Below are 26,687 nucleotides of genomic sequence, written 5' to 3'. Positions count from 1 at the left end.
ATCCTGTGGTTCTGATGGTATTCACACAGGGTGAACATGTGGAGTTCCAGGTTGATCAAACGTTTAGAGTCATATTCATATTGTTTTTTAGTATCCAGTAGTGAAGGGGTAAACAAAAAAGTAGTGTCTCTCTCTGTACCTTGCAGGATCCTCAGTTCATCCTCCCTGCTGTAGGTGAAGACATCTGGGTCACGATTTTCAAATGGAGTAGCCATGTTAGGTGCAGAGCGTAGATAGATAATAGATGGATGGATAAACAGATAGATAAATAGATAGATATTAGATATAGATATATATATATATATATATATGAGATAGATAGATAGATAGATAGATAGATAGATAGATATTAGATATATATATATATATATGTATATGGGATAGATAGATAGATAGATAGATAGATAGATAGATAGATAGATAGATAATGATAAGATTATGATAGATAAACAGAAGCAGAGGCTGGAAATTATAGGCCGGTAAGTTTAACATCTGTTGTGGGTAAACTGTTTGAAGGTTTTCTAAGAGATGCTATCTTGGAGTACCTCAATGAAAATAAGTAAATAATGCCATATCAGCATGGCTTTATGAGGGATCGGTCATGTCAAACTAATTTAATGAGTTTCTGTAAGGAGGTAAGTTCTAGACTTGACCGCAGCAAATCAATTGATGTTGTATATCTGGACTTCTCCAAAGCATTTGACACTGTATAAGATAAAAGGTTAGTAAATAAAATGAGAATGCCTGGCCTGGGGGAAAATGTCTGTATGTGGGTAAGTAACTGGCTCAGTAATAGAAAACAGAGGGTGGTTATTAATGGTATGTAAAATGGGGAAACAGCTCTCATTGTCTGAACATTGTGTTTGTTTAAATGAAGTTAAATGATCTGGACTGACGTTTAGCTGTTTGTCCACAAGATGCTGCTGTTTCCTAGGTAGAGCTGACTGACTGCATATACAGTACAGACCAAAAGTTTGGACACACCTTCTCATTCAAAGAGTTTTCTTTATTTTCATGACTATGAAGGCATCAAAACTATGAATTAACACATGTGGAATTATATACATAACAAACAAGTGTGAAACAACTGAAAATATGTCATATTCTAGGTTCTTCAAAGTAGCCACCTTTTGCTTTGATTACTGCTTTGCACACTCTTGGCATTCTCTTGATGAGCTTCAAGAGGTAGTCCCCTGAAATGGTCTTCCAACAGTCTTGAAGGAGTTCCCAGAGATGCTTAGCACTTGTTGGCCCTTTTTCCTTCACTCTGCGGTCCAGCTCACCCCAAACCATCTCGATTGGGTTCAGGTCCGGTGACTGTGGAGGCCAGGTCATCTGGCGCAGCACCCCATCACTCTCCTTCATGGTCAAATTGCCCTTACTTTCAAAGTTTCAATATATCAGGCACATGCTACTGGACTAGTTATGGGAGGGTGAATAATATAGAGCACGGTAAGATTGTGAACTGCTGTGTTGCCCCGCAGGCCAGCCCGTACTAAGCACCCAACCAGTTGTTCGTGTTTGTTTCAGGGTAATAATAGGTACGGCAAGGCAGTTTTAGTTGTGCCCGCCAGTAGGTAAGTTACCGCAAAATTTCTATCAGGGGTGCCGTGCTGTGCAACACAGGGGTTTCAGCCTTTGGGCTGGGTGTATGTAAACTTATTTTATGTTCTCAGACTTTGTGGTTGTGTTTATTATCACGTGTTAGTAAAATTCCATTCTTGCAAAAGCTGCTGTCAGAGTTGCTTTCCTCGTTCGTGACTTCGTTGTATCCTGGGGAGCCCACCCGGTACACAGCTTACAGGTACACACTCAGATTAAGTCACTGTCACTAGTGGGGTACCAAGGGGGTCAGTATTGGGTCCTAATCTCTTCAATATATTTATTAATGATCTTGTAGAAGGCTTGCACAGTAAAATATAAATTATTGGAGATGACACTAAACTGTGTAAAGTAATTAACACGAGAGAGGACAGTATACTGCTACAGAGGGATCTGGATTGATTGGAGACTTGGGCAGAGAAGTGGCAGTTGAGGTTTAACACTGACAAATGTAAGGTTATGCACATGGGAAGGAATAATGCCAGTCACCTCACCAGTACATACTAAATGGTAAAACACTGGGTAACACTGAAATGGAAAGCACCTAGGAATTTTAGCACCTAGGAAGTTTAGCAAACTAAGCTGTAGAAACCAGTGTCAGGCAGCTACTGCCAAGGCCAATAAGATAATGGGTTGCATCAAAAGGGGCATAGATGCCCGTGATAAGAACATAGTCCTGCCACTTTACAAATCACTAGTCAGACCACACATGGAGTACTGTGTACAGTTCTGGGCTCCTGTGAACAAGACAGACATAGCAGAGCTGGAGAGGATTCAGAGAAGGGCAACTAAAGTAATAACTGGAATGAGGGGACTACAGTACCCTGAAAGATGATCAAAATTAGGGTTATTCACTTTAGAAAAAAGACGACTAGGGGGGGATCTAATAACTATGTATAAATATATCAGGGGTCAGTACAGAGATCTCTCCCGTCATCTATCTATTCCCAGGACTGTGACGAGAGGACATCTTCTGCGTCTGGAGGAAAAAAGGTTTCTACACAAACATAGAAGGTGATTCTTTACGGTAAGAGCAGTGAGACTATGGAACTTCCTGCCTGAGGAGGTGGTGATGGTGAGTTCACTAAAAGAGTGTCACGGCTGAGGATGGGGAAAACCCTCAGCCGTGCGATGCCGGAAGATGGTGGTCGCTGCTTGGCCAGAAGCACAGAATTAGGGAGCAGGTCACCTCCTAACGCATCCCTAATCTGACCCTGACTCCTAGCTGCATAAGCCGACCTTGAAGGTAGGAGGGCTCATGCGCCGGAACCTCGGATCCCTAGTAACCCTCCGCAGATCCCTAACGCTAGGAGCAGGGTAAGACGACCTGTTCCTCCTAGACACGGAGGAACAGGAGTCTCACAGGCCAGGCTACAATAAAGGGGAACATATACAACTCATGGCAGTGGCAGGTAAATGCCATAAGCACAACACCCACCTGCCACAGACACAAAGCCTGGAACCCATGCGCAAGTGCTGCTGTCCTAACACAGAAACGGACACAGCACACAACACACATCACACAGGAACCCAGGACCATAAGCTGCAATAAGAAAGACACATCTTCATCACATCAAACAAGATTTATGACCACAAGGGTGGCTCTCAGTGGCAGATGGTATAAACCAGGAGGGTGCCTCCAGCTTACAAACAAGGCTGGAGTACCTCTCAGCTTCAGGTCTCCACTGAGGCTTTATAGCCCAAGTAGCCACACCCACACAGACACACCCAGTGTTCACACACACAGAAGGGAATTAACCCTTCTCACACCAGGGAAGGGAAGACAACCACTTAAAGGAGAAAGTGTCCAAATGAACATCACACTGCAGCTGTAACCGCAGGCAACGACATGCGTGGCAACCATGTCCTGGGAGTCAGCCTGAAGGCCGGGACACTGCCACCACATGTACACCATACCAAACGTTGCCACGGGCAGCCACAGTGAAAGGAAGTGTCACAGTGCACACCTACATAAACCTCGTGCACACCAGACATACAAAGTGCATAACATACACACACACACACACAACCAGGAGTTACCGCATGCACTTGACAGCAAGCTGCCCAGCAACAGCTCAGGCTGCTATACTGCCAAGTACAACCATGTTACCAGCGGCAACCACACATGAGGCAACAAACCAGCAACCCTCACCATGTGGTTGACAATAAAACCAAACCGCAGGCAACTGCATGCGGATCCTGAGTCACGACCGTGACCATGGTCGTGACACTCCCACCCCTCAAAGCCCCCCTCACCAAAAAAAAAATGAAAAATAGTGAGGAACTAAGAACAGGGATGGGGGAAGGGGCAATGCCTGAAAACCACCAGTGTCTCCCTCCAGAACTGCCGCCAACAAACCTGGACCGACACAACAGTCCCAGGTAGTCAGCCACCAAAGCAGACTGGAGAAAAGAGCAACTGTAGGCACTGCCAGACAGGTACCCGTATCTCCCTCCAGAACTGCCGCCAACCTACCTGGACCGTCACCTAGGTCTCAGGCAGCCAGCCACCAAAGCAGTCTGGAGGAGGGACACTGGACACCGCGTCCAACTCAGGAAAACGTTCCTACTCCAGGTCGCTGCCAACAGCCACTCCAAACCAGCACACCGACGGAACACCAACGGAATGCTGCCAGCAGACGACCAGAGCAAGGAACCCTGAGAGGGACGAGGGGTCACCAACACGGACACGGTTAGCAAGGTGGCGGGGAATAAGCCACCAACCGCGCCGTAAACGGTGAACCCCATAACGCTCTCCCTCCGGAGAACGCGCATGTATACCGAAAACGGCAGGACATACATGCTGCACCCTCTTTCGAAGGCATGCAACCTCACACCAAAAAAAACACCACGGTGAGAGAATAAAAATAAGGGGACGCCAACACAGAACACGGTGAAGGAATGGCGGGGAAAAGCCACTCACCGCGCCGTCAGCGGCGATACCCCCACAACGCTCTCCCTCCGGAGAACGCGCATGCACCCCATAAGCATATGGCGATGCATGCTTCACCCTCTTTCGAGGGAACGCCACGTGAGGAGCCTTTGTGGTCATACTGTCACGGCTGAGGATGGGGAAAACCCTCAGCCGTGCGATGCCGGAAGATGGTGGTCGCTGCTTGGCCAGGAGCACAGAATTAGGGAGCAGGTCACCTCCTAACGCATCCCTAATCTGACCCTGACTCCTAGCTGCATGAGCCGACCTTGAAGGTAGGAGGGCTCATGCTCCGGAACCTCGGATCCCTAGTAACCCTCCGCAGATCCCTAACGCTAGGAGCAGGGTAAGACGACCTGTTCCTCCTAGACACGGAGGAACAGGAGTCTCACAGGCCAGGCTACAATAAAGGGGAGCATATACAACTCATGGCAGTGGCAGGTAAATGCCATATGCACAACACCCACCTGCCACAGACACAAAGTCTGGAACCCATGCGCAAGTGCTGCTGTCCTAACACAGAAACGGACACAGCACACAACACACATCACACAGGAACCCAGGACCATAAGCTGCAATAAGAAAGACACATCTTCATCACATCAAACAAGATTTATGACCACAAGGGTGGCTCTCAGTGGCAGATGGTATAAACCAGGAGGGTGTCCAAATGAACATCACACTGCAGCTGTAACCGCAGGCAACGACATGCGTGGCAACCATGTCCTGGGAGTCAGCCTGAAGGCCGGGACACTGCCACCACATGTACACCATACCAAACGTTGCCACGGGCAGCCACAGTGAAGGGAAGTGTCACAGTGCACACCTACATAAACCTCGTGCACACCAGACAAACAAAGTGCATAACATACACACACACACAACCAGGAGTTACCGCATGCACTTGACAGCAAGCTGCCCAGCAACAGCTCAGGCTGCTATACTGCCAAGTACAACCATGTTACCAGCGGCAACCACACATGAGGCAACAAACCAGCAGCCCTCACCATGTGGTTGACAATAAAACCAAACCGCAGGCAACTGCATGCGGATCCTGAGTCACGACCATGACCATGGTCGTGACAAAGAGTTCAAGAGGGGCCTGGATGTATTTCTGGAGTGTAATAATATTACAGGCTATAGCTACTAGAGATGGGTCGGTGATCCAGGAAGTTATTTTGATTGCCTGATTGGAGTCGGGAAGGAATTTTTTTCACCTAAAGTGTGGAAAATTGGCTTCTACCTCACAGGGTTTTTATTGCCTTTCTCTGGATCAACTTGCAGGATAACAGGTAAAGGGTAGAGCTGGTCAGCACTTACTCAGTGCGCGCTGCACGGAAAAAGGATAAATCTCCACAATCAATTGATTAATAAATCCCAGCAGCTGTGTCTTTGCGATATACAGTACAGACCAAAAGTTTGGACACACCTTCTCATTCAAAGAGTTTTCTTTATTTTCATGACTATGAAGGCATCAAAACTATGAATTAACACATGTGGAATTATATACATAACAAACAAGTGTGAAACAACTGAAAATATGTCATATTCTAGGTTCTTCAAAGTAGCCACCTTTTGCTTTGATTACTGCTTTGCACACTCTTGGCATTTTCTTGATGAGCTTCAAGAGGTAGTCCCCTGAAATGGTCTTCCAACAGTCTTGAAGGAGTTCCCAGAGATGCTTAGCACTTGTTGGCCCTTTTTCCTTCACTCTGCGGTCCAGCTCACCCGAAAACCATCTCGATTGGGTTCAGGTCCGGTGACTGTGGAGGCCAGGTCATCTGGCGCAGCACCCCATCACTCTCCTTAATGGTCAAATAGCCCTTACTTTCAAAGTTTTCCCAATTTTTCGGCTGAATGACTGACCTTCATTTCTTAAAGTAATGATGGCCACTCGTTTTTCTTTACTTAGCTGCTTTTTTCTTGCCACAATACAAATTCTAACCGTCTATTCAGTAAGACTATCAGCTGTGTATCCACCTGACTTCTCCTCAACGCAACTGATGGTCCCAAGCCAATTTATAAGGCAAGAAATCCCACTTATTAAACCTGACAGGGAACACCTGTGAAGTGAAAACCATTTCAGGGGACTACCTCTTGAAGCTCATCAAGAGAATGCCAAGAGTGTGCATAGCAGTAATCAAAGCAAAAGGTGGCTACTTTGAAGAACATAGAATATGACATATTTTCAGTTGTTTCACACTTGTTTGTTATGTATATAATTCCACATGTGTTAATTCATAGTTTTGATGCCTTCAGTGTGAATCTATAATTTTCATAGTCATGAAAATAAAGAAAACTCTTTGAATGAGAAGGTGTGTCCAAACTTTTGGTCTGTACTGTAAATTTATTCCAGATATGTCCTACAACCAGGAAGTGTTTCGGCAAACATGCCTTCATCAACAAGTACATCTTAATGAACATACAACATATATATACATATAAGAAAATGTACCGCCTACAAGGATGTCCAATCACCTCAGATTGAGGGTGGAACGATCAAGATATGGTGTTCAATTAAACTATAATGAGAACGTATTGGGAGAGAGCATACAAAAAAACTATAAAACAATAAAGAAACGAAAAACAGTAGCAAATTCTACCTTACATAGTTTCAATCACTGTCACATATGAATATCAACTCAAGGCTCTTCCCTAAATAGTTGAAGTCTAGAAAAAATATATACAAAAAAACATGTAGTTAATATCATAAATATATCTTACAGGAATACCTATAGATGCATGATTTCATAGGCCCTATAGAGACCTTCTGGATGTAATGTACCCAGTGTGTGGATCCAGTAAGCTTCTCCACGTAGTAGGAGCTTTTTTTACATCACCCCCTTTCCTTGGTCTTTTAACCTTTTCTAAGACTTGAAATCTTAGTTGGGCTATAGTATGTTTACATTTGTCAAAGTGGTTAGGAATGGGTAGCATCAGATTCTTTGTCCTTATGGTAGATTTATGTTTATTGATACGATCCCTAACTGTCTGCATTGTCTCCCCTCTGTACAATAGGCCACACAGACATTTTATCAGGTAAATTACATTCGCTGATTCACATGTGAAAAAAACTTTCACCTCAAATGCACGTCCTGTATGAGGATGGTGAAATACCGGGCCTTTAATTATATGTGAACACTGGAGACAATGCAGACAGGGGAACGTACCTTTACGTGGTGTAGACAGTACTTTCAGACTCTGACTCTTGCTACCCAGATCAGCATGGACCAATTTGTCTATATAATTCTGGTTCCTCTGATTACATATCAATGGTGGATTTTTGAATTCTTTTACTTGAGGGTATGCCTTCTCCAATAAGTGGCAATATTTGTTCATATGATCTTATGCTGTTGACAATAAACCGCATACAGAAAGCGATATCTGAGATTAAGGAGCAGCTTACTAGCACTGAGCAGCAGCTTCGAGATTCCCTGACCTCGGAAGAATTTAACAAATTAAAAGAAACTGTGGATTTGCACATCGCCACATATAAGAAAGGTACGGAAGACAAGAAAAGATCAAAGTTTTTGCGGGATAGTGAAGATTACCATCTGAATAAGATTTACAAATGGCAAGATACATCCTTTCGACCAAGGATGGGATTCAGAAAATCTGTGAGATCAGGATCATATACCTCAAGTTCCGGCAACGAATCAGCTGGTCCCCAGGAGACCCGCCCTTTTTTTCAGAGAGGTGGCCGGCGTCCTCGTGGAGGAGGAGGATTGATAGATATGAGATAAATAATATAAGATCAATAGATGATATATACATGGATAGATAGACCAAAGTCCAAAGTTTAAAAAATATGAAAAATAAAATAGAGGCAGCACTCCATTGAAAAGTATAAAAAAATGCGGATCGGATGCGGACTGAAACTACAGCCGTGGGCATGAAGCCTGAAGCTGTTTTTCTATTCATTTTGGAGTGGATTTTGGCAGGATATAGCTTGCCAAACACCTGAAATGACTGTTAATGGACAACTATTTCTCCTGATTTCCTTGTACATATGCATGCTTGGCATGTGTTGTCAATGATAGAGGGGAGAAAGCTGCAGCCAGACACTTGGATCGGCATGTTTAAATCCAACCCCTCTCTTATCCGACTTATGCCATTGGGAAAGAGTCAAGAGGCCATCATACATATTAGATGATTGGCCAAGTCTGCTGAAATTGGTGGGTTCAGTTCACATACATCTAGGGGGGAATATATCATGAGGAGAATATTTGCCACATTTATCAAAAGCCAATTATCAATTAACAAATGGCTGTCTGATAAATTTGGCTTGTCCTTATACCTAACATTTCTGTCTAGAGAAGTTCCTCCCGTTTTCCTACTCCAACCTCCTCCTGGAATGAGAGTGCAACTTTTTTGAAACTTAAAAAAAAAAAAAGTCTCAATGATAAATCTGGAGGGAAACTCATTAACATATTTCCACCCATATTACAAAACTAAAATGAATGGTGTAAATGCAAAAAGTCGCAAAATTTTGTGCAAGTTGGTGTAAAAAGTCGCAAATTTTTGCACAATTGCTTAAATTTTGCGCTAGCGAATCCAAAAAAATTAGCAAAAGCCCATTTTTGCGACTTTTTGAATACCAGAATTCTGGAGTGAAGGTATGATAAATCAGGGTCCTAATATGTATGTCTACAATTAAGCTTTTCTTTGGAAAGGAGATAAACTGAAGAGAAACCTTTAAGTGTCTATAATCAAACTGTTTAAATTACAGATTAAATATGAATTTTAATGTACTTGTAAATTTCGATTGTGCAAACCTACAATAGAATTGTGTTCTTGTGGCATGAATTCACACATAGCAGCTGTAGTCAGCCAGATTTTCTTTTTTACTGAGCTGGATACAACAGATGCAAATATTGTGCCCCTTTGTGTTCCTGCTTGGTACCCATAGCTGGCCAGATAAACATATTGCTCGGTCTGGCTTTGGGAAATGTTTCTTGTTACAACTGATGGCACTGGATTCAGACTCCAATCAGACTGGGATCAGTTTTGTCATTACAATCAATGTCATTGGCGGACATAGGCGACTGTCTAGGTCTACAGTTGCCATATATATGCTTACAACCTTTTAGACAGTATAACTATTTTTTTTTATTACTTTTTGTTTTTACTAACAAACTGCAGTGCTAAAAACATGGTGTGAACTGAACCTTAGCAGCACAGGTGTGTTTTTCTGTGACTGAATGTTCTTCTTGATTTATAGGACTTCACACAGCAACCTACAGTGGAAAGGTCGGGATCTTTTAACATTGAAAAACTGCAATGCTGAAGAAATAAAGTATCTTCTGTGGGTGTCAGCAGATCTGAAACACAGGATTAAACAAAAAGGAGAGGTGAGAAGGGAATCCTGAATGTGAATTACATCCCCATATGTTATTTTTTATCTGGCTACAACTGTGCAAAAAACTAATAAATAAAATTATTCAGTAAAGGGCTGGATTTACATGTCTGGGAATCGAGACGCGTGTCCCAGCCTGACCGCCCGTTTAATGACCCAAACTCATATGATGCTGGGAGTTTAGGTCATTAAACCCATGGTCATGTGAATACGGCCTTACTTGTGGCTGATTTGGCAGTCCTAATCAGTGATTGACAGCTATCTCTGTATGCATTCACCATGCCAAAATTCTGCCAGTGGTCACATGGTGTCTGTCTTCCATTGTTTTCAATGGAAGGCAGAGCTGAAGTTTGCGGGCTGGTGGTTTAAAGCTGCTACCGTGCCAGGAAAGGACCTGTCCCTTCTTGGTGCGTTGTCTGCACAGATGCTGCTTGAAGCCGTGGTGGGTCCATTCAATGGCACTAAGCCATGAGCAGGTCCACAGCATTCAAACTGAACAACCATGGCAGAAACCACTGTGGTATACGTAGCAGATTTTGACATCTGCCTTGTGAACAGGCCCTAACAGTCTTGAGAAAAACTGTTGTGGATCTCCAGCCCGTATTTCACACAGACATTTGGCTGAAAGAAATATTCTCAGATGTACCTCTTTTCTCTTACAAACAACCAACCAAATCTTGTCATCAGAAGTGCCCTATCATCTCCATCAGAGAGAGGCACTTTTCCTTATGACAGTAAAAAAAAAAAAAAAAGCGGGACGTGTACTCAAATCTTATCAGCAGATACTGTCCACATACCCGACACACAGAGGAACCATAAAATCACTGACACCTTTTCATGTAGATCCTCAATGTGGTGTACAGTACATGACACTATGCACAAGGTATCCCAATGAAGGACTCTGTATTTGGATAAGTAAACAAAAAGTAAAATCCAGGATGAACCGACATAGACACAAAATAAAGAGGAGGCTGGATATATCAGTAATCTGGACCAGATCACAGTATGAGGGACTCTAAGGTCTTAACACTAAACAGAAATTTTAAGAATGATATAGAGAAAAATTTGGGAATTCAAGCTGATAACATTCCAGTCATTGACACAAGAGCTCATCCTAACACCTCCATCAGACTGTCTCCAGATCTCTGAACTTCTAAGACTCTGTTCACATGGTGGATTTTGCAACAGTAAAATCCACTGCATATTCCATGGAAGACCCTTCCTTCCCCCTTCCCCCAGTTTCTGCTGCAGTCTTTAAATATAAATGCCAAAGACCTGCCATGGTTTCCAGTGGAGTAACAGCAGCATCCTTTCTTGGCAGGGTCACAGCTATAAACTGTGGCCACATGACGTGCAGAGAGGCCTCCCATTACAAACAACAGGAGGTGGATTTAGAGCAGCTGCTGGCAGCTTTTGGCGCTGAATATGCACCAAATTCCACCAGCAAATAAGGGTTCTTTTTACATGGGTCAATCTGAGCCTCAAACAAGCACCAACTGAAGATATTCAGGCCTTTCACATGACAGAACACAAAGTAAATGGAGGACAGATGATCATTGTGATCATCTCTTCCCGATTTAGTTTGTATATTGTCCTGTTTACATGGGACGAGGAGATGGTGAGAAATTATGATGTTTGGTGCTGCGTAAAAGTCAGTCACTTGACAAAAAGGCTCATTTTTCAGGTGATCGGTGGCACAATTTACATGGGACAATAGTTTTTTGTTCCAGACCAATTTCTGTGCAATCAGACCAATAGTTGGTGTGTGTAAATGGCCATATGACCACTGATTGGTCAGAAAACCTGTCAGATAATCTGTTGGTATAATACAGCCCTAAGTCATAACCTCTATGGACTGGGGCTCAGTGTTGGGCCACATGCTTACATGTCAATGAGGTCAGCAGATAACAAGTTATTGGCACACCAGGTGATTTCATGGATGTTGTCTCCAGTCCTACATGTAAATCCCTGCACTATATCTGTTATTATGTATGATGAGTATCATTTGATATTACATTTACCATACAATCCAAAAGGTTGAAAACAGCAAAAGATTCCAGGGACTCCTATAGCAATGCCACAGCAAAAAAACAGCCCATTTCAGACAATTTTTACGGTGGCAGATTTCAGCCAGATCCACGGAAGATCTTCCACTGTCATTTAGAACTGACCAAAATACACCCATGTGAAAGTGCCCTTAGCCATATATATGAACCCAAGATCAGGATCGATCCTGTCCAAGAGCTCAGCAAAACATTTCCTATAGAAACTTTGAGAAAGTCTTTCCTTCTAACAAGACAGATTCCTATCCCTTCGTTAGCTTCATAGGCTCGGTTGAAGCAAAGAGCCATAGTACATCCTCGTGGGAAGGCTGGAAATATTGTTTTATTGCACACAAACTCACATTTTTAGGTTTAAGCTACATTTTTCTCATAAAGGTAATTGAAAAAATAATAGAGCTGAAAATTAGAGCCAGTTACTACTGGTGTACTGTTGTGTGGTTCCAGCATAATGGAAGAGCCTGACATTTACTATAGTTACAAATTGTACATTTCAGGTCAGGAAAAGGTAAATGGTTAGACCCGCGCTGATTGTGCAGTATTGAGTGATGAAGCCTATATATATATATATATGTAATTCCCTATTTAAGAGCCGGTTGTAGTTTTTGTTACCTTAATACAGTTGCTAAACAAGTTTGGAGTGCTCGTACCACAGAGGTATACTACTTGCCTGTCTATGTTGTGGGCGGTATTCCTCTTGGGTAAGGATGGTGGCGCTGTTTGGCTTAGGAGTGCGTGAGTCTTCAGCTTCCACTACCAGCTCGCGTGGTCCCGGCTAGGTATTATTACCAAAGAAGAAGCCGAGTATATAAATATACAATCCCCTAGAATACCAATCTTTTACTACTTGCCCAAAATCCATAAAAGTGAAACCCAACCACCGGGGAGGCCTATAATATCTGGCATAGGTGGCCTCACGTCGAACTTGTCTAAATACGTTGACGTCATTTTACAGAAATAGGTACAAAGATTTTCCGCCTATTTGAAGGACACTCAACATATTTTGCAAACATTAGAAACAATAGGATGGAAACCAGGTTACATTCTGGGGACCTTAGATGTGACCTCCCTATATACGGTGATTGAAAATAACAAAGGCAAGAAGATGCTGAGTACTTCCTACAGAAAGGAAAGGAATTACCAATGGAACAGATTTATTTTATTAGCGAATGCATATTGTTTATTTTAAACCATAATTTTTTTAAATTTGAGGAGTTTTTTTACCTACAGATGTGGGGTACCGCTATGGGGACCAGATTCGCACCGAGCTTCGCAAATCTATATATGGAAAGATGGGAGGAGCTTACCATCTATCTTAACGGGGAGCTCCATGCGAATCTGGTCCTCTGGCGTAGATTCATAGATTATATTATTTTTATATGGAGGGGCGGTGAAGATGCTCTTCATGAATTTTTAGTAGAAATAAATAAAAATGAATTTTATTTAAAGTTTACTCCAACTTTTAGCACAGAAAAGGTTCATTTTTCAGATCTGACAATTAAAATTGAAAATAATCAGATCCAGACCCAGACTTATTCTAAACCAACTGACAGTAACAGCTTTATATCACTAGATAGCTGCAATTTACCGGTATGGCTAACTAATATCCCTCGGAGTCAATTCATAAGATTAAGAAGAAACTGTACTGCGATAGAAAAGTTTGGAAAGGAGGCGGACATTTTACAACATATATTTGAGGAGAAAGGCTATAAAAAAACTGAATTGGAAAAAATAAAGGAGGAAGTGAAAATAATAGATAGGAAAACATTATTGAATAAATCTAAAAAGGAACAGTCAGAATATGACAAAAAAGAGGAGATGGAATGTAGAGTCCCTATCATTACTCAATATAACCAGGGGGAGTTTATCCTAAAAAAAAATTGTGAAACGTCATTGGGATATCCTTAAACAGGAAAAATTACCCCAATATCCAAGCTTTATATTTAAGAAGGCGCAAAATTTGGGCACCTTAATAGCCCCCTCTGTCAAAACCAAAACTAGAGAATCAAAATCTCAAATAGTCGGGAACAATAGACCTGGCTTTTTTCCCTGCAAAGTATGCAAAGCATGTAATCTTGCAAAACAGAACGAGCCATTAAAAACAATAGAAACTGTACACAATACCTATAGAATAAAGCATCATCTTACATGTCATAGCAAGGGCGTTATTTATTTCATAAAATGCCCTTGCACAAAACTGTATGCTGGAAGAACCAAAAGGACACTATTAACTAGAATAGGGGAACATATCAGAAATATAAATAAAAAATTTGAAGGCCATCCACTTTCACGCAATTATAAAGAGAAACATAGGGGGAAATTTGAAGGCTCAAAATTCAGAGCACTAGAACAAATTAAACCTGACCCTAGAGGGGGGGACTTTATCCACAAAATGGATTTATAATTTAAACACCCTTGCACCTGCAGGACTCAATCAAGAAATTTAATTAGCGTTTTCATGAAGGTTATTCAGACAAATGTACATTCATATATAGGACATATCAAATGAAGCTATAAATATTGATCATCCAATGTCGTATTATTCCACCTTGATACGATATATTGAGATGGGGCAATTATAAGGGCGGATATAGAGATGCTGAAATAGGCTGTTTTGCCATTAGGAGTAGCGAAGGGAATATAATTAGTAACCATAGAAATGGACGCCTATTTATTCATCAGCAGGAGGGACCAAAGCTATCCCTGAGGAAGGAACTCGGTAGTTCCGAAACGCGTCTGTGTTTTGGTCCAAGCAGGCATCATCGGATTACTATCGCGGCTTCCCTCGCTCGCGATTGTCACCGGCCGGGACCACGCACGCTGGTAGTGGAAGCTGAAGTCTTACGCACTCCTAAGCCAAACAGCGCCACCATCCTTACCCAAGAGAAATACAGCCCGCAACAGAGACAGGCAAGTAGTATACCTCCGTGGTACGAGCGCTCCAAACTTGTTTAGCAACTGCATTAAGGTAACAAAAACTACAACTGGCTCTTAAAAAGGGAATTACATATATATATAGGCTTCATCACACAATACTGCACAATCAGCGAGGGTCTAAACATTTACCTTTTCCTGACCTGAAGTATAATTGAGGGGTTTGGCAATTAACCCTCCATAGCCCAAGCAGCGACACACTCTTACTGAGTGTGAATTAGTGCAGTGTTGTCTCCTTCCTTTCACAGCAGCGCGGGTTCCAGAGTTCATTTTACAAATTGTATATTTCCCACTACTGCATGATTTATACCTGTAAAATGCAATTTTGTCCTTCTTTAACAGATAAACTTGTTGGAAATATAATAATGCAACTACCTTTATCTTGTGTTTTATCTCATCTTGTTTTATATCTAGTATCTACCTTTACTGCAAGGGAAATCTCTTGCAATGATATTTGAGAAGAGAAGCACCAGAACTAGACTTTCCACTGAAACAGGTAACAAGATCTTTTCTAAAGAGATCACCGTTCATTTACAGAGTATGGAAATATTTTTGTCTTTACAGCTCCCATGCAAACCTATTTGTCTTCAGGTTTACAGATTACAAACCAGGGATTGACTGAGAGTGATCTCTGCCCTTGATCATGAAAGGTCATGGGTTCTTTTTTACCAACCATAACCATGACTTTTGAGTCTAGTTAAATGCATTAATAAAAAATAAAATGCATTTGAGGAAATATCACATTATTTGTTTTGTTTTTGTAAGCCCTGTACTGTAACTTTAACCACTTGCCTGCTGCCCATTGATTATATACATTTGGGTGGTTGGCAAGCATCTCTGCATGGATGACTTAAAGGTTTTAATTCTCAAAGGGAATTTTAAGAATGATAGAGACAGGAAAACTTGGTAATTTAAAATGATGACTACATTCCAGTCATTAAAGGGGTTGTCCCCTGAAAAATATTCTACAGTATATGAAAACATTTGTAATTGCATGTAATAAAAAAATTAGCATAGCCACTGAGTTATTCAATAAAATGTATCTGTATAGCTGTCACGGCCATGGCTATGACCGTGACTCTTCAACCGCATGCGATTGTCAGCGGTTTGGTTTTGTTGTCAATCACAGGTGAGGGCAGTGGTATTTGCCTCACCTGTGGTTGCCGCTGACAACGCTTGCTTGTGGCAGCTTTCTTGCTGTGCATGCGGTTGCACCTAGCAACCCCTATGTTAGGTGTGTGTGTATTGTGTTCACTGTGTTGTTTGTCTGTGTGCACTCTGTGTAGTGTGTTGTGTGCACTGACACTTTTCCTGCACTGTGGTTGCCCGTGGCAACGTTTGGCTGTCTGTACATGTGGTGGCAGTGTCCCGGCCTCTGGGCTATTCCCCAGGACACAGTTGCCACCCATGTCGTGGCCAGCGGCAACAACCACAGTGGGTTGCTACTGTTGGACACTTTCCCTTTAATCTTGTGTTTTCCCTTCCCGGGTGTTGGAAGGGTTAACTTCCTTCCCAGTGTGTGTGTGTGTCACTGGGTGTGTCCGACTGTGGGGTGTGGCTTCCTGGCCTATATAGCCTCACTGTTAGCATGGCTCTGTGGGTTGTTTCAGCTTGCTGGAGCAGCCTCCTGTGTTACTATCTGCCAGTGAGAGCCACCCCTGTGGTCATAAAGATATTGTCGTTATGTTTATGTCTTGCTGTGTGTTGATGTTGTATGTTATGTTATGTTGGGACCTTTCTATGTGTTTGGTGCAGCTTACGGTTCTGGATTCCTGTTTGCGCAGGGATCCAGTCAGCAAGGCTGTGACAGGTTGGTGGAACTAATAGTTCGCCTGTCATTCCCGTAAGGCTGTATGAGTTCCCCTTTTCCCAACAGCTTGGCCATTGAGACTCCTGCTCCTCCGTGCCTAGGAGGAGTAGGTCGTCTTACCCTGACTCCTAGCGCAGGGACCGGACGGAGGGTGAGTTAGGGATCCGAGGTTCCTGCGCATGGGTCCTCCTACCTTTAAGGTCGGCCCATGCAGTTAGGAGTTAGGGTCAGGGTAGGGACGCTGTAGGAGGTGACCTGCTCCCTATCCTGTTCTCCTGGCCGAGTAGGCCTACAGCATCTGGCATCGCACGGCTGAGGATTTTCCCCATCCTCAGCCGTGACAATAGCTCCACCTGCTGTTTGCTTTTTTTTTATTTCTTTGAACTGCTCACTGAGATGACCGCACATGCTCAGTTTCATCCTTCAACTGCCTCCTGAGCTGTGATAGGGAGAGCTGAGACACGCCCACTGAGCTGTAATAGGGAGAGTATGGACACGCCTCCTGATCTGTGATAGGGAGACCATGGACACGCCCTCTGAGCTGCAGCAGAAAAGACACTCCCCTTGAGCTGTTAGCTTGATGTAAATCTCGCAGATCAATGAATGGGGAGATCTCTGGATCCATGTGAGGTACAGGGCTGGTTCTAGCTTTGCTAGAAATAGATTGTCATGTACCATATGATGTCCGATTTTCATTTTTTACATTAGTCATGGGATAACCCTTTTAAGTGATGAACTGAATCTCACTCCTGGTTTTATGACCCACTATTTAGACAAAATTCACACCGCCCTCATTTTGACTCCCAATCCATAATCTACATTCTCTCTGCTTACCATGCCCACTTGTTGCTTGGCCTAAACTTAATTCAGCATTCCCCCATGTACATATTTTGCTGTAACATCCTATAAATTGTGCCTGTTTCTCAGTCTATCATCTGTAATCCCACCTGAAGAAGGAGTCTTTGTGCTCTGAAAGCTTGCAATATGTTTTTTCTGGTTAGCCAATAAAGGTATACCGTATTTATCGGCGTATAACACGCACTTTTCCCCCCTGAAAATAGGGGGCAAATCATGTATGCGTGTTATACGCCGATATTCACTGCGCTGTATGAGCCGGGAGAGAGGAGGGGCTGGAGTCCGTAACTAGGGGCGGGGCCCGGTGCAGTCACTGTACTCTTACACCGGGCCCCGCCGCTCACCGAAGTATTTATAAACGTGAATCCTTATCCTGTTATTAGGCTGCCCTCTCCCATGTTCCCATGTCCCCCCTGTATCCCCACAGCACTTACTTAAGCTTCAATAGCAGGCAGAGCGGACGGCAGCAGTAACGTCACTCACTGACGTCGAGCGCCTGCTCCGCCCCCTTTATGAATGAAGCAGGCAGAGCAGACGCGCGACGTCAGTGAGTGACGTTACTGGTGCCGTCCGCCCTGCCTGCTATGGTAGCGTGTGAATCGTAAGTGCTGTGGGGATACAGGGGGGACATGGGAACATGGGAGAGGGCAGCCTAATAACAGGATAAGGATTCACGTTTATAAATACTTCGGTGAGCGGCGGGGCCCGGTGTATTGGGGGACACTGTTATGAGGGGGATCTGTGGATGACATATAGCAGTGTCATCCACAGATCCCCCCCATAACAGTTCCATCCACAGATCCCCCCACCCCATAGCAGTACAATTTGAAATGGACACTGTTATGAGGGGGATCTGTGGATGACATATAGCAGTGTCATCCACAGATCCCCCCCATAACAGTTCCATCCACAGATCCCCCCACCCCATAGCAGTACAATTTGAAATGGACACTGTTATGAGGGGGATCTGTGGATGACATATAGCAGTGTCATCCACAGATCCCCCCCATAACAGTTCCATCCACAGATCCCCCCACCCCATAGCAGTACAATTTGAAATTTATTTTTTTCCCCTGAAATTTCCCTTAAAATGAAGGGTGCGTGTTATACGCCAGTGCGTGTTATACGCCGATAAATACGGTAACTCCATTAGTACTTTTGTATTTATTTGCACAAAAGTATTCAATGTCACATAGCTAAAATAAAGAAATAATCCGTACATGTAAGTCCTTTAGTGGTGCTTTTCTGTTAGGCTGCAGATATTGTATTCAGCTGTTTCCTAGTTACAGTAAATGTATCTTCCCTTCATAGCTATTATCTTATTCAGAAGAGCCTATAAGCCTCCATACTTCATAATGCTATGTTGACCATGGGAAACACAATTCTTTTATCTATCATTGTAAAAGAATGCAGCCTTTTCACCAGAAAATTACATAAAATGTGTGCACATGTTATGATAAACCGCAATATGGAATCATTTTCCTAAATAGCATTTGCACAATTCACTGGCTATGTTGCGCTACTGTGCAGGAAAAGCTTTGAAGGGACCAGTGTTAAACCAGTGCTTTTGCCCCTTGATTCTTATAATTGTGAAGGGTCTTAAAAGTTGGAACCCCACCAGTCAGAAAGTGCTATCACTTTCTTTTGTGGGAAAACCCTTAAGAACATTGTTTTTTTCTACCACAGAGGCAAGGCATGTGACTGCTATGGGGACTATGGTGGTGGGGCCCTACACTTATTTGCTTCTCCTGCTTGCCATGACGCTCTTAGCAGATATCTGCTGCCATCACTAGGAGGAGCTTACTGCATACTGTTTTAATAACAATAGGCCGAATGATCTCTCGCAACTCCCTCACTTCTAGCAGCAGCTTAGCTCCCAAGAGAACAAAAGGATCGGGTGAAAATATTCATTCCTCCCAATCCTTCTTTCCCCCTTGACATCATGGTGGGGCAGAGTGGGGAGTTCCCCATACATATTTAACTGATGTCTGAACCCGCCATTCTTGGCAGGTTTGGCTGACAATACACTAATGTGTATTGGGGCGATTACATAACTACAGGTGAATCCAATAAATTAGAATATCATCAAAAAGTTATTGTATTTCAATAATTCAATCAAAAAATGGGAAACTCATATAGATTCATTACATACACAGTAATCTATTCTATTTCAAGCGTTTATTTCTTTTAATGTTGATGATTATGGCTTACCGCTAATGATAATCCAAAAGTCAGTATCTCCGAAAATTTGAATATTGTGAAAACTTCAGTATTGTAGACTCATGGTGTCACACTCTAATCAGCTAATCAACACAAAACACTTGGTTTCCTAAGCCTTTAAATGGTCCATCAATCTGGTTGGGTAGGCTACACAACCATTGGGAAGACTGCTGACTTGAAAGTTGTCCAGAAGACAGTCATTGGCTGTCGCACAGTGCTGTATCCAACCGTATTAATGGAGAGTTTAGTGAAAGAAAAAAGTGTGTTAGAAAAAGATGAACAAGCGACAGGGATAACTGCAGCTTTGAAATCATTGTCAAGAAAACTCCACTCAAGAATTTGGGGGAGATTCACAAGGAGTGGACTGCAACTGGAGTTGCACACATTTCTTGTGTCAAGCCACTCATGACCCAGAGACAACGTCAGAAGCATCTTACCTGGGCTAAGGTGAAAAAGTATTGGACTGTTGTTCAGTAGTCCAAAGTCCTGTTTTCAGATGAAAGTAAATTATGTATTTCATTTGAAAATCCAGTTCACATAGTCTGGATGAAGAGTGAAGAGGCACACAGTCCAAGTTGCTTGAGGTCCAGTGTGAAGTTTCCACAGTCAGCGATGGTTTAGGGAGCCATGTCATCTGCTGCTGTTGGGCCACTGTTTTATATCAAGTCTAAAATCAGCATAGCCGTCTACCAGGAAATTTTAGAGCACATCATGCATCCCTCTGCTGACAAGCTTTATCGAGATGCTGATTTCATTTTCCAGCAGGACATGGCACCTGGTCACAATGCCAAAAGTACCAATACCTGGTTTAATAACCATGTTATCACTGTGCTTCATTGGCCAGCAAAATCACCTGACCAAAACCTCATAGAGAATCAATGGGGTATTGTCAAGAGAAAGATGAGAGACACCCGACCCAACAATGCAGACAAGTTAAAGCTATCAAAGCAATCTGGGCTTCACAACACCTCACAGTGCCACAGACTGATCACCTCCAGGCCATGTCGTATTGATGCAGTAATTCATGCAAAAGGAGCCTCGACCAAGTATTGAGTGCATATACTTTACATACCTGTACTTTTCTGTAGGCCAACATTTCTGTATTTAAATAATTTTTAATTGGTCTTATATAATATTCTAATTTTCTGAGATACCAACTTTGGGATTTTCATTAGCTGTAAGCCATAGTCATCAACATTTAAAATAAATGCTTGAAATACAAAAGCTCACTGTGTATGTAATGCTTCTATAGAATATATGAGTTTTGCTTTTTGAATTACTAAAATAAGTTAACTTTTGAATGATATTGTAATTTATTGAGATGCACTTGTATCACTGAGTTAAATTCTAGGGGTATAAATACAACTGCAGCTAGTTCTTACTAGTGGTGGCTACATACAGGCAGTATCAGGGACGTAACTACCATAGAGGCACACCATGCGACTGCTAAGGGGTCCAGAGCAAGAGGGGGCCCAGTCTTAGTTGGGATTATCTCCTTTTCTACTGGAGGTGAAAACTTGGTCAGGACAGTACCCTCTAAAGCAGTGGTCCCCAACCTTTTTTGCGCCAAGGACCAGTTTCATGCAAGACAATTTACCCAGGGACCGGGTGGGATGGGGTTCTCGGCGGGGCTTATGGGGTGGGCGGGGCTTACGGGGTGCTGGTCGCGCTGACTGATTCAACCGCATAACAAAATACAAGGTGCATCCCCCATTCACAATAGTTATTAACCCTTTCAGCAGTCTTCACAGTATTTATTTTCCCCTTTCAGCAGTCCCCAGTTCACAGTAGTTATTAACCCCAGAGACTTCCACACTATACTCCCCACAGAGACCTCCACAATATACTCCCCACAGCGACCTCCATGCTCAGGTGTGACCCTGAGGATAGCATCTTTCTATACTGCCGCAGCTCACATGACTGGTTACTACGTCAGAGAGAGAGAGTTGTGCGGGGTGGGGCATTTGGCCACCCTAATTGCCGCGGCCCGGCAAACAATCTTCCAGCGCCCGGTCCTGGGCCGCGGCCCCTCGGTTGGGGACCGCTGCTCTAAAGAAACAACTTTTAGCAAATGAGACAGTGGAAAAATGGCCCAAAGGTTATTGAAAAGGGTTTAGGCAGAAACCCTTCTGTCCTGTGTGGGGGGTCGGTTTGATCCTTGCTATGGGGCCCTTACTTCTCTATGTACGCCACTGTGCAGTATCATATAATTTATCAAATCAGATATAATATAAAATAATCAGCTCATAATTTTGGTCTATTCTGAGTTGACTGAGATTCTGGGATTTCTCTGTGCAGGTTTCCCAGGAAAAACACTTATCTCCTATCCATATGATATGGGATAAATGTCTGGTTCTTGGGAATTTGACTGAACATGGGTACGATGTTCCCTGTTAAAACGGTGTAGCAGTCACATGTCTGCTGCCTGTGGATAGGGAATAAGTATGTTTCATGAAAAAAAACTTTTAAGTGCTTGATTATGGAAATTTTGAATCACACCCGCAGCTGAGAATTGAGGTCTTTTATGAACTTGTAAGTTATTCAATAATTACCCCAATCCATACAACTGAACTGAATAAACTGCTTTGAGTGACCTATGAATAAATGATTCCCAGAATATTAAAGCAAACATACCAACAATTTTGTAACTTTGGACATTCATGCCACGCCCTGGGAACAACCAAACCCCCCTATCCGGGAATGTCCACTTCTGAGCAGGGTTTACATGAATCCTGTTTTAAACGGGGGACCTACCGAATTTGCCAGGATTGTCTCTGAAATTTAGGGACTTTATGCAACTATGTTAAAAGGAAAAATGTCTCTGTATTTTTTTAGCCAATAGATAGAAAAGTTAACAATTGAGAAACCTGATAAAGAGACCAAGGTAGTTCCAAAAGCTTGCTATTCGTCATCATTTTTTGGTTCAATTTTTATCCTTATGCTTATATTACATGTTCAGATAATTGTGCTAACAAGCACTAACAAACGTTCATATGAACGCTCATTAGCGATGATCTGGCAGTGTAATACTGCCATCGATTACCCGCTGAACGAGCAAACGCTAATTTGAAATCTTTCAGCAGGTTTCAAAATCCTCATGCTGCGTACTCAGTCTGCAGCAGGCAAACAGTGATTCAGTATGGGGACAAATGATGGCATGAGCGATCGCTCCTCCCCATACTGAGGAGGAGATCGCTGCATGTAAAAGCAGCGATCTCCTCTACTAACGAGCAGGTGATTGCTGGGAAGGAACACTTCCTTTTCAACAATCACCTTGAAGATCTTCAGTTGTAATATAAGCTTTACCCAGTTGAAGTTTATTAGTATGAACACAGCCTTTCAAACTTTTCTGTGCAAACACACTCATAACAAATACGTACAATGTCCTACTATATTTTTGAGCAAGACTTTTTTTCTGCCTGAGGTTAAAATTGAAATGGCTCCCCCTCCCCCCTTCCAAATTCTCAATACTACCCCTCCTCTCCAGCCCTACTACTAAGGACATATTAGAATAAACGTTACATACAACACTCCCAAATATACAGGGTTATATAACACCACATACCTATTACATCCAGTTAAGTCTCCTCTGATGTAGATGTTCTCTTTCCTCTTCTTCTCCATTCGGACCATACTGCCATGACAAATTATTTCAGCCGCGTCTTGTCTCTGCAGAGTTTGACACATAGACACCTTAGGTTCTTCATTTTTCCATCATTCTCACCCTCCTAGTGCCCTAACAGTGTTAGCCTTCTGAGCTCGCTGTGCTCCCCTATTCCCCCAAATAATATACTTCCTAAATATTAGTGACATACATAGTCCCCTATAGTAATAGTGCCCCCCAAAGTCCCAACAATACTACTAATTCTCTCCCAGAGTGCCCTCCTTAGTAATAGTGCCTCCATTAGTACTGCTGATTGCGAATATTCTAATTGCGAATTTTTATCGCGAATATCGGCACTTCGAGAATTTGCGAAGATGTAGAATATAGTGCTATATATTCGTCATTCCGAATATTCTAGATTTCTTTTTCATCAGTAACCTCCCTTCTTGCTTTTGGGCCAATGAGAAGGCTGCAATGTCTTTGTCTGAGCTTAGCAACATCCCTAGCAGGAAAGTTGCCTACCACTTATATACCACTATATAAGAACCTCCCCAGCAGCCATTTTCTATATATACTGTGACTGTATAAAATGCCAATGTATAATACTGTTGAGGGGGCCGTGACAATAAAATCTTAAAGTTTTCCTCCTGTGTGGGTCTCTTTCTGAGTTCGGGACCTGTAGCAGCTGCTTCCACTATAGCTACGCCCCTGACAAAAAAAAAAAATATACAATAAGCATGAAACTATTAACAGACTGGTACAGAGGGAGAGACGATCCTGCCTGCCTGGGTAAAAGCTGCCCAAAAGGCTGTGTGGTGGCAGCATGCTATAATACAGATAGTTAGTGGGAGATAGTCAGTGTAGGTTAGATAGTGATATAGTGTAGCTGATAGGTTCCAGTGCAGGGTGTTAGGTAGTGTGGTAGGAATTACTATTTCTCTGCTGTCCATACATACATGCTACAGACATAGTGCTGTGATGTCACAACAATACTTAGTGCACCAATCAGTAATATCTACTCAGACCTGATAAAATGTGAAGTTGCATGTATTGCGCAAAAAATATGCGCATCATTAGTGGCGATTTGCGCAATTGTGAAAATTTAGAGTGCTCCATTAATAGTAGTGCCTTTTGTATTGCGTCCAATAATAATAATGCTCCCACAGTACCCCAAGTCATAATAATACAGTTAAAATGCCCCATTGTAGTGCCCTCAATATTTATAAAAAAAAAAACTGCAATGCCCCTGTAGTTATAATGCCCCTCCTCTAGTGCCCCCAGTATTTAAAATGCCTTGCTGTAATACCCCCAAGTATTTATGATGGCCCCCATAGTGTCCTCAGTATTTATAATTTCCCCTCTATATTGCCCCAAGTATTTGTAATGGCCCACTCTGCAGTACCCCAGTGTTTATAATGGCCCCACTCTGTAGATGCCCAATATTTAGCATTCCCCCTCTTTGTAGTGTGCCCAGTATTGAGCATGGCCTCCTTCTATAGTGCCCCGAGTATTTAGCATGGCCATCGCCCTCTGTAGTATTTAGCATTCCCCCCCATTGTGTCCCCAGTATTTACCATGTCCCCTTTCCTCTGTAGTGCTCCCAGTATTTAGTATTCTCACCTCTGTTGTGCCCCCCCCTGTTTTTCCCCTACCGTTTCCTTTGCCTTATCTCTGTTCCTCATCCTGCTGTTTAATTGGCTGCAGTACTCACGTGCCAAATATCTATACGCCACCTCTAGTGCCTTGTATATGAACACTGGGAGGAAAACCAGAGCTGCAGTGATGGCAACGGTGAGGGATATAGTATAGCATAATTATTTATTTTATATCCTTTACTGGCATAGGAGAACTTTTCTATTAACGTGGAGCATGCTGCCACCACACAGCCATATGGGCAGCTTTTACCAGTCTGTTAATAGTTTCATGCTTATTGTATTTGTTGTTTTTTTTGTCAGGGGCGTAGCTATAGTGGAAGCAGAGGAGGCGGCTGCTACAGGTCCCGAACTCAGAAACTGACCCACCCAGGATTTTATACAATGGCATTTTATACAGTCACAGTATATATAGTGACATGAAAAAGATTATATACGTGTAGCCTGGTCTGAGAAAGCTATCTTGACTAACCACAGGAGTAGGAGTGGGGGTTGCACAGGAGGAGGTGGTTGCGAAGAGCTTGCTGGGGGGGCATTTGTATATTTGTATTATATACAGCGCCGTAGAATTAATGGCGCTTTCAAATAATAATAGAAAAGAATAAAAGCTTTTTGTTGTTGTTGTGCCTTTGTGGTGGTCATATTGGAGCCATAGACTTCCCTCCTATATTGACTGTATCGAATGAATGGGAGTCAACTGACAAATGCCAGACTATTATAGCCTCCGTTCTTCTAATCTTGTATAATCTGTTAAAAGCCACTTCTAATTTAATGGTTGGTATAAAATCTGCTTTTAGATTAGCTGTGTGATAGGTAATGCATTCTACTGATGGGAAAAATTAATGGTACAAAACAAATTATCAAGCAGATCTTTTTGTATGGAGACATTTCTTATATATCCTAACCAAAATGTACTGTAGATACTGCTTTGATTTATGTATTTTCATACTTGTATGTATCTCTGGAAGGAAGCAATTTGCATCCCCCCCCCTCAGGTTCTCAGAACTTCTCAGATAAGAGGCCTTCTAGTAGTATAACACTTTTTTGTGCCACTTCACTTTTTCCAGTTTTAAAAATAATCTTACATTTCTATAATATACTTATAGGATTTGCTCTGCTTGGAGGACATCCTTGTTTTCTCACCACGCAGGATATTCATTTGGGAGTCAATGAAAGCCTGAAGGACACAGCAAGGTCTCTTTCATGTTATTTGTTCCCCACAGATTTATCTGTTTGTGCGAGAGAAATGCAGTTTTGTATTAATCCAACCTACATTGCCAGAGTTTTATCTATAGAGCTATGCTTCCAATTAAAAAAATGTCAGAATAATAAAATAACTACCACTAGGAAAATCTACTTACTATACATGATTTAATGCTTAATTAGTCTATGTAGCAACGGTGACTCCTTAAAGGGGATATTGTAGTCACAACAAACATGTAGGTTTATTACATCCGGTAACAGTGAAATCGATTAGGTGTGTATTTTAAAAGGGTTTATCGGACTTACATTATTGATGACCTATCTCGGGTGTGGGGGGGGGGGGGTCTCTCAGCACCCTCTCTGATAAGCTGTGGCACTCGGGTTGTTCCCCATGAAACAGCTGATCAGCGGGGTGCCGGGAGTCAGACCCCCGCTAATCTAATACTGATCTTAAGGATA

At 42.6% G+C, this 26,687-nt stretch overlaps 1 protein-coding gene across 1 annotated transcript in view; it reads left to right on the top strand.

Moving 5' to 3' along the window:
• OTC (ornithine transcarbamylase) overlaps positions 1–26,687 on the top strand; it is a 119,670-nt gene that overhangs the window by 35,284 nt on the left and 57,699 nt on the right. The window contains exons 2-4 of the mRNA XM_040423787.1: positions 9,756–9,885; positions 15,299–15,380; positions 26,132–26,219. Of these exons, the coding sequence (XP_040279721.1) occupies positions 9,756–9,885; positions 15,299–15,380; positions 26,132–26,219 (300 nt within the window). The remainder of the gene's footprint in view (positions 1–9,755; positions 9,886–15,298; positions 15,381–26,131; positions 26,220–26,687) is intronic.

This window comes from Bufo bufo, chromosome 3, assembly GCF_905171765.1.
Source record: "Bufo bufo chromosome 3, aBufBuf1.1, whole genome shotgun sequence".
NCBI classification, from domain to species: Eukaryota; Metazoa; Chordata; class Amphibia; order Anura; family Bufonidae; genus Bufo; species Bufo bufo.
This window is presented reverse-complemented; position numbering and strand designations above follow the sequence as displayed.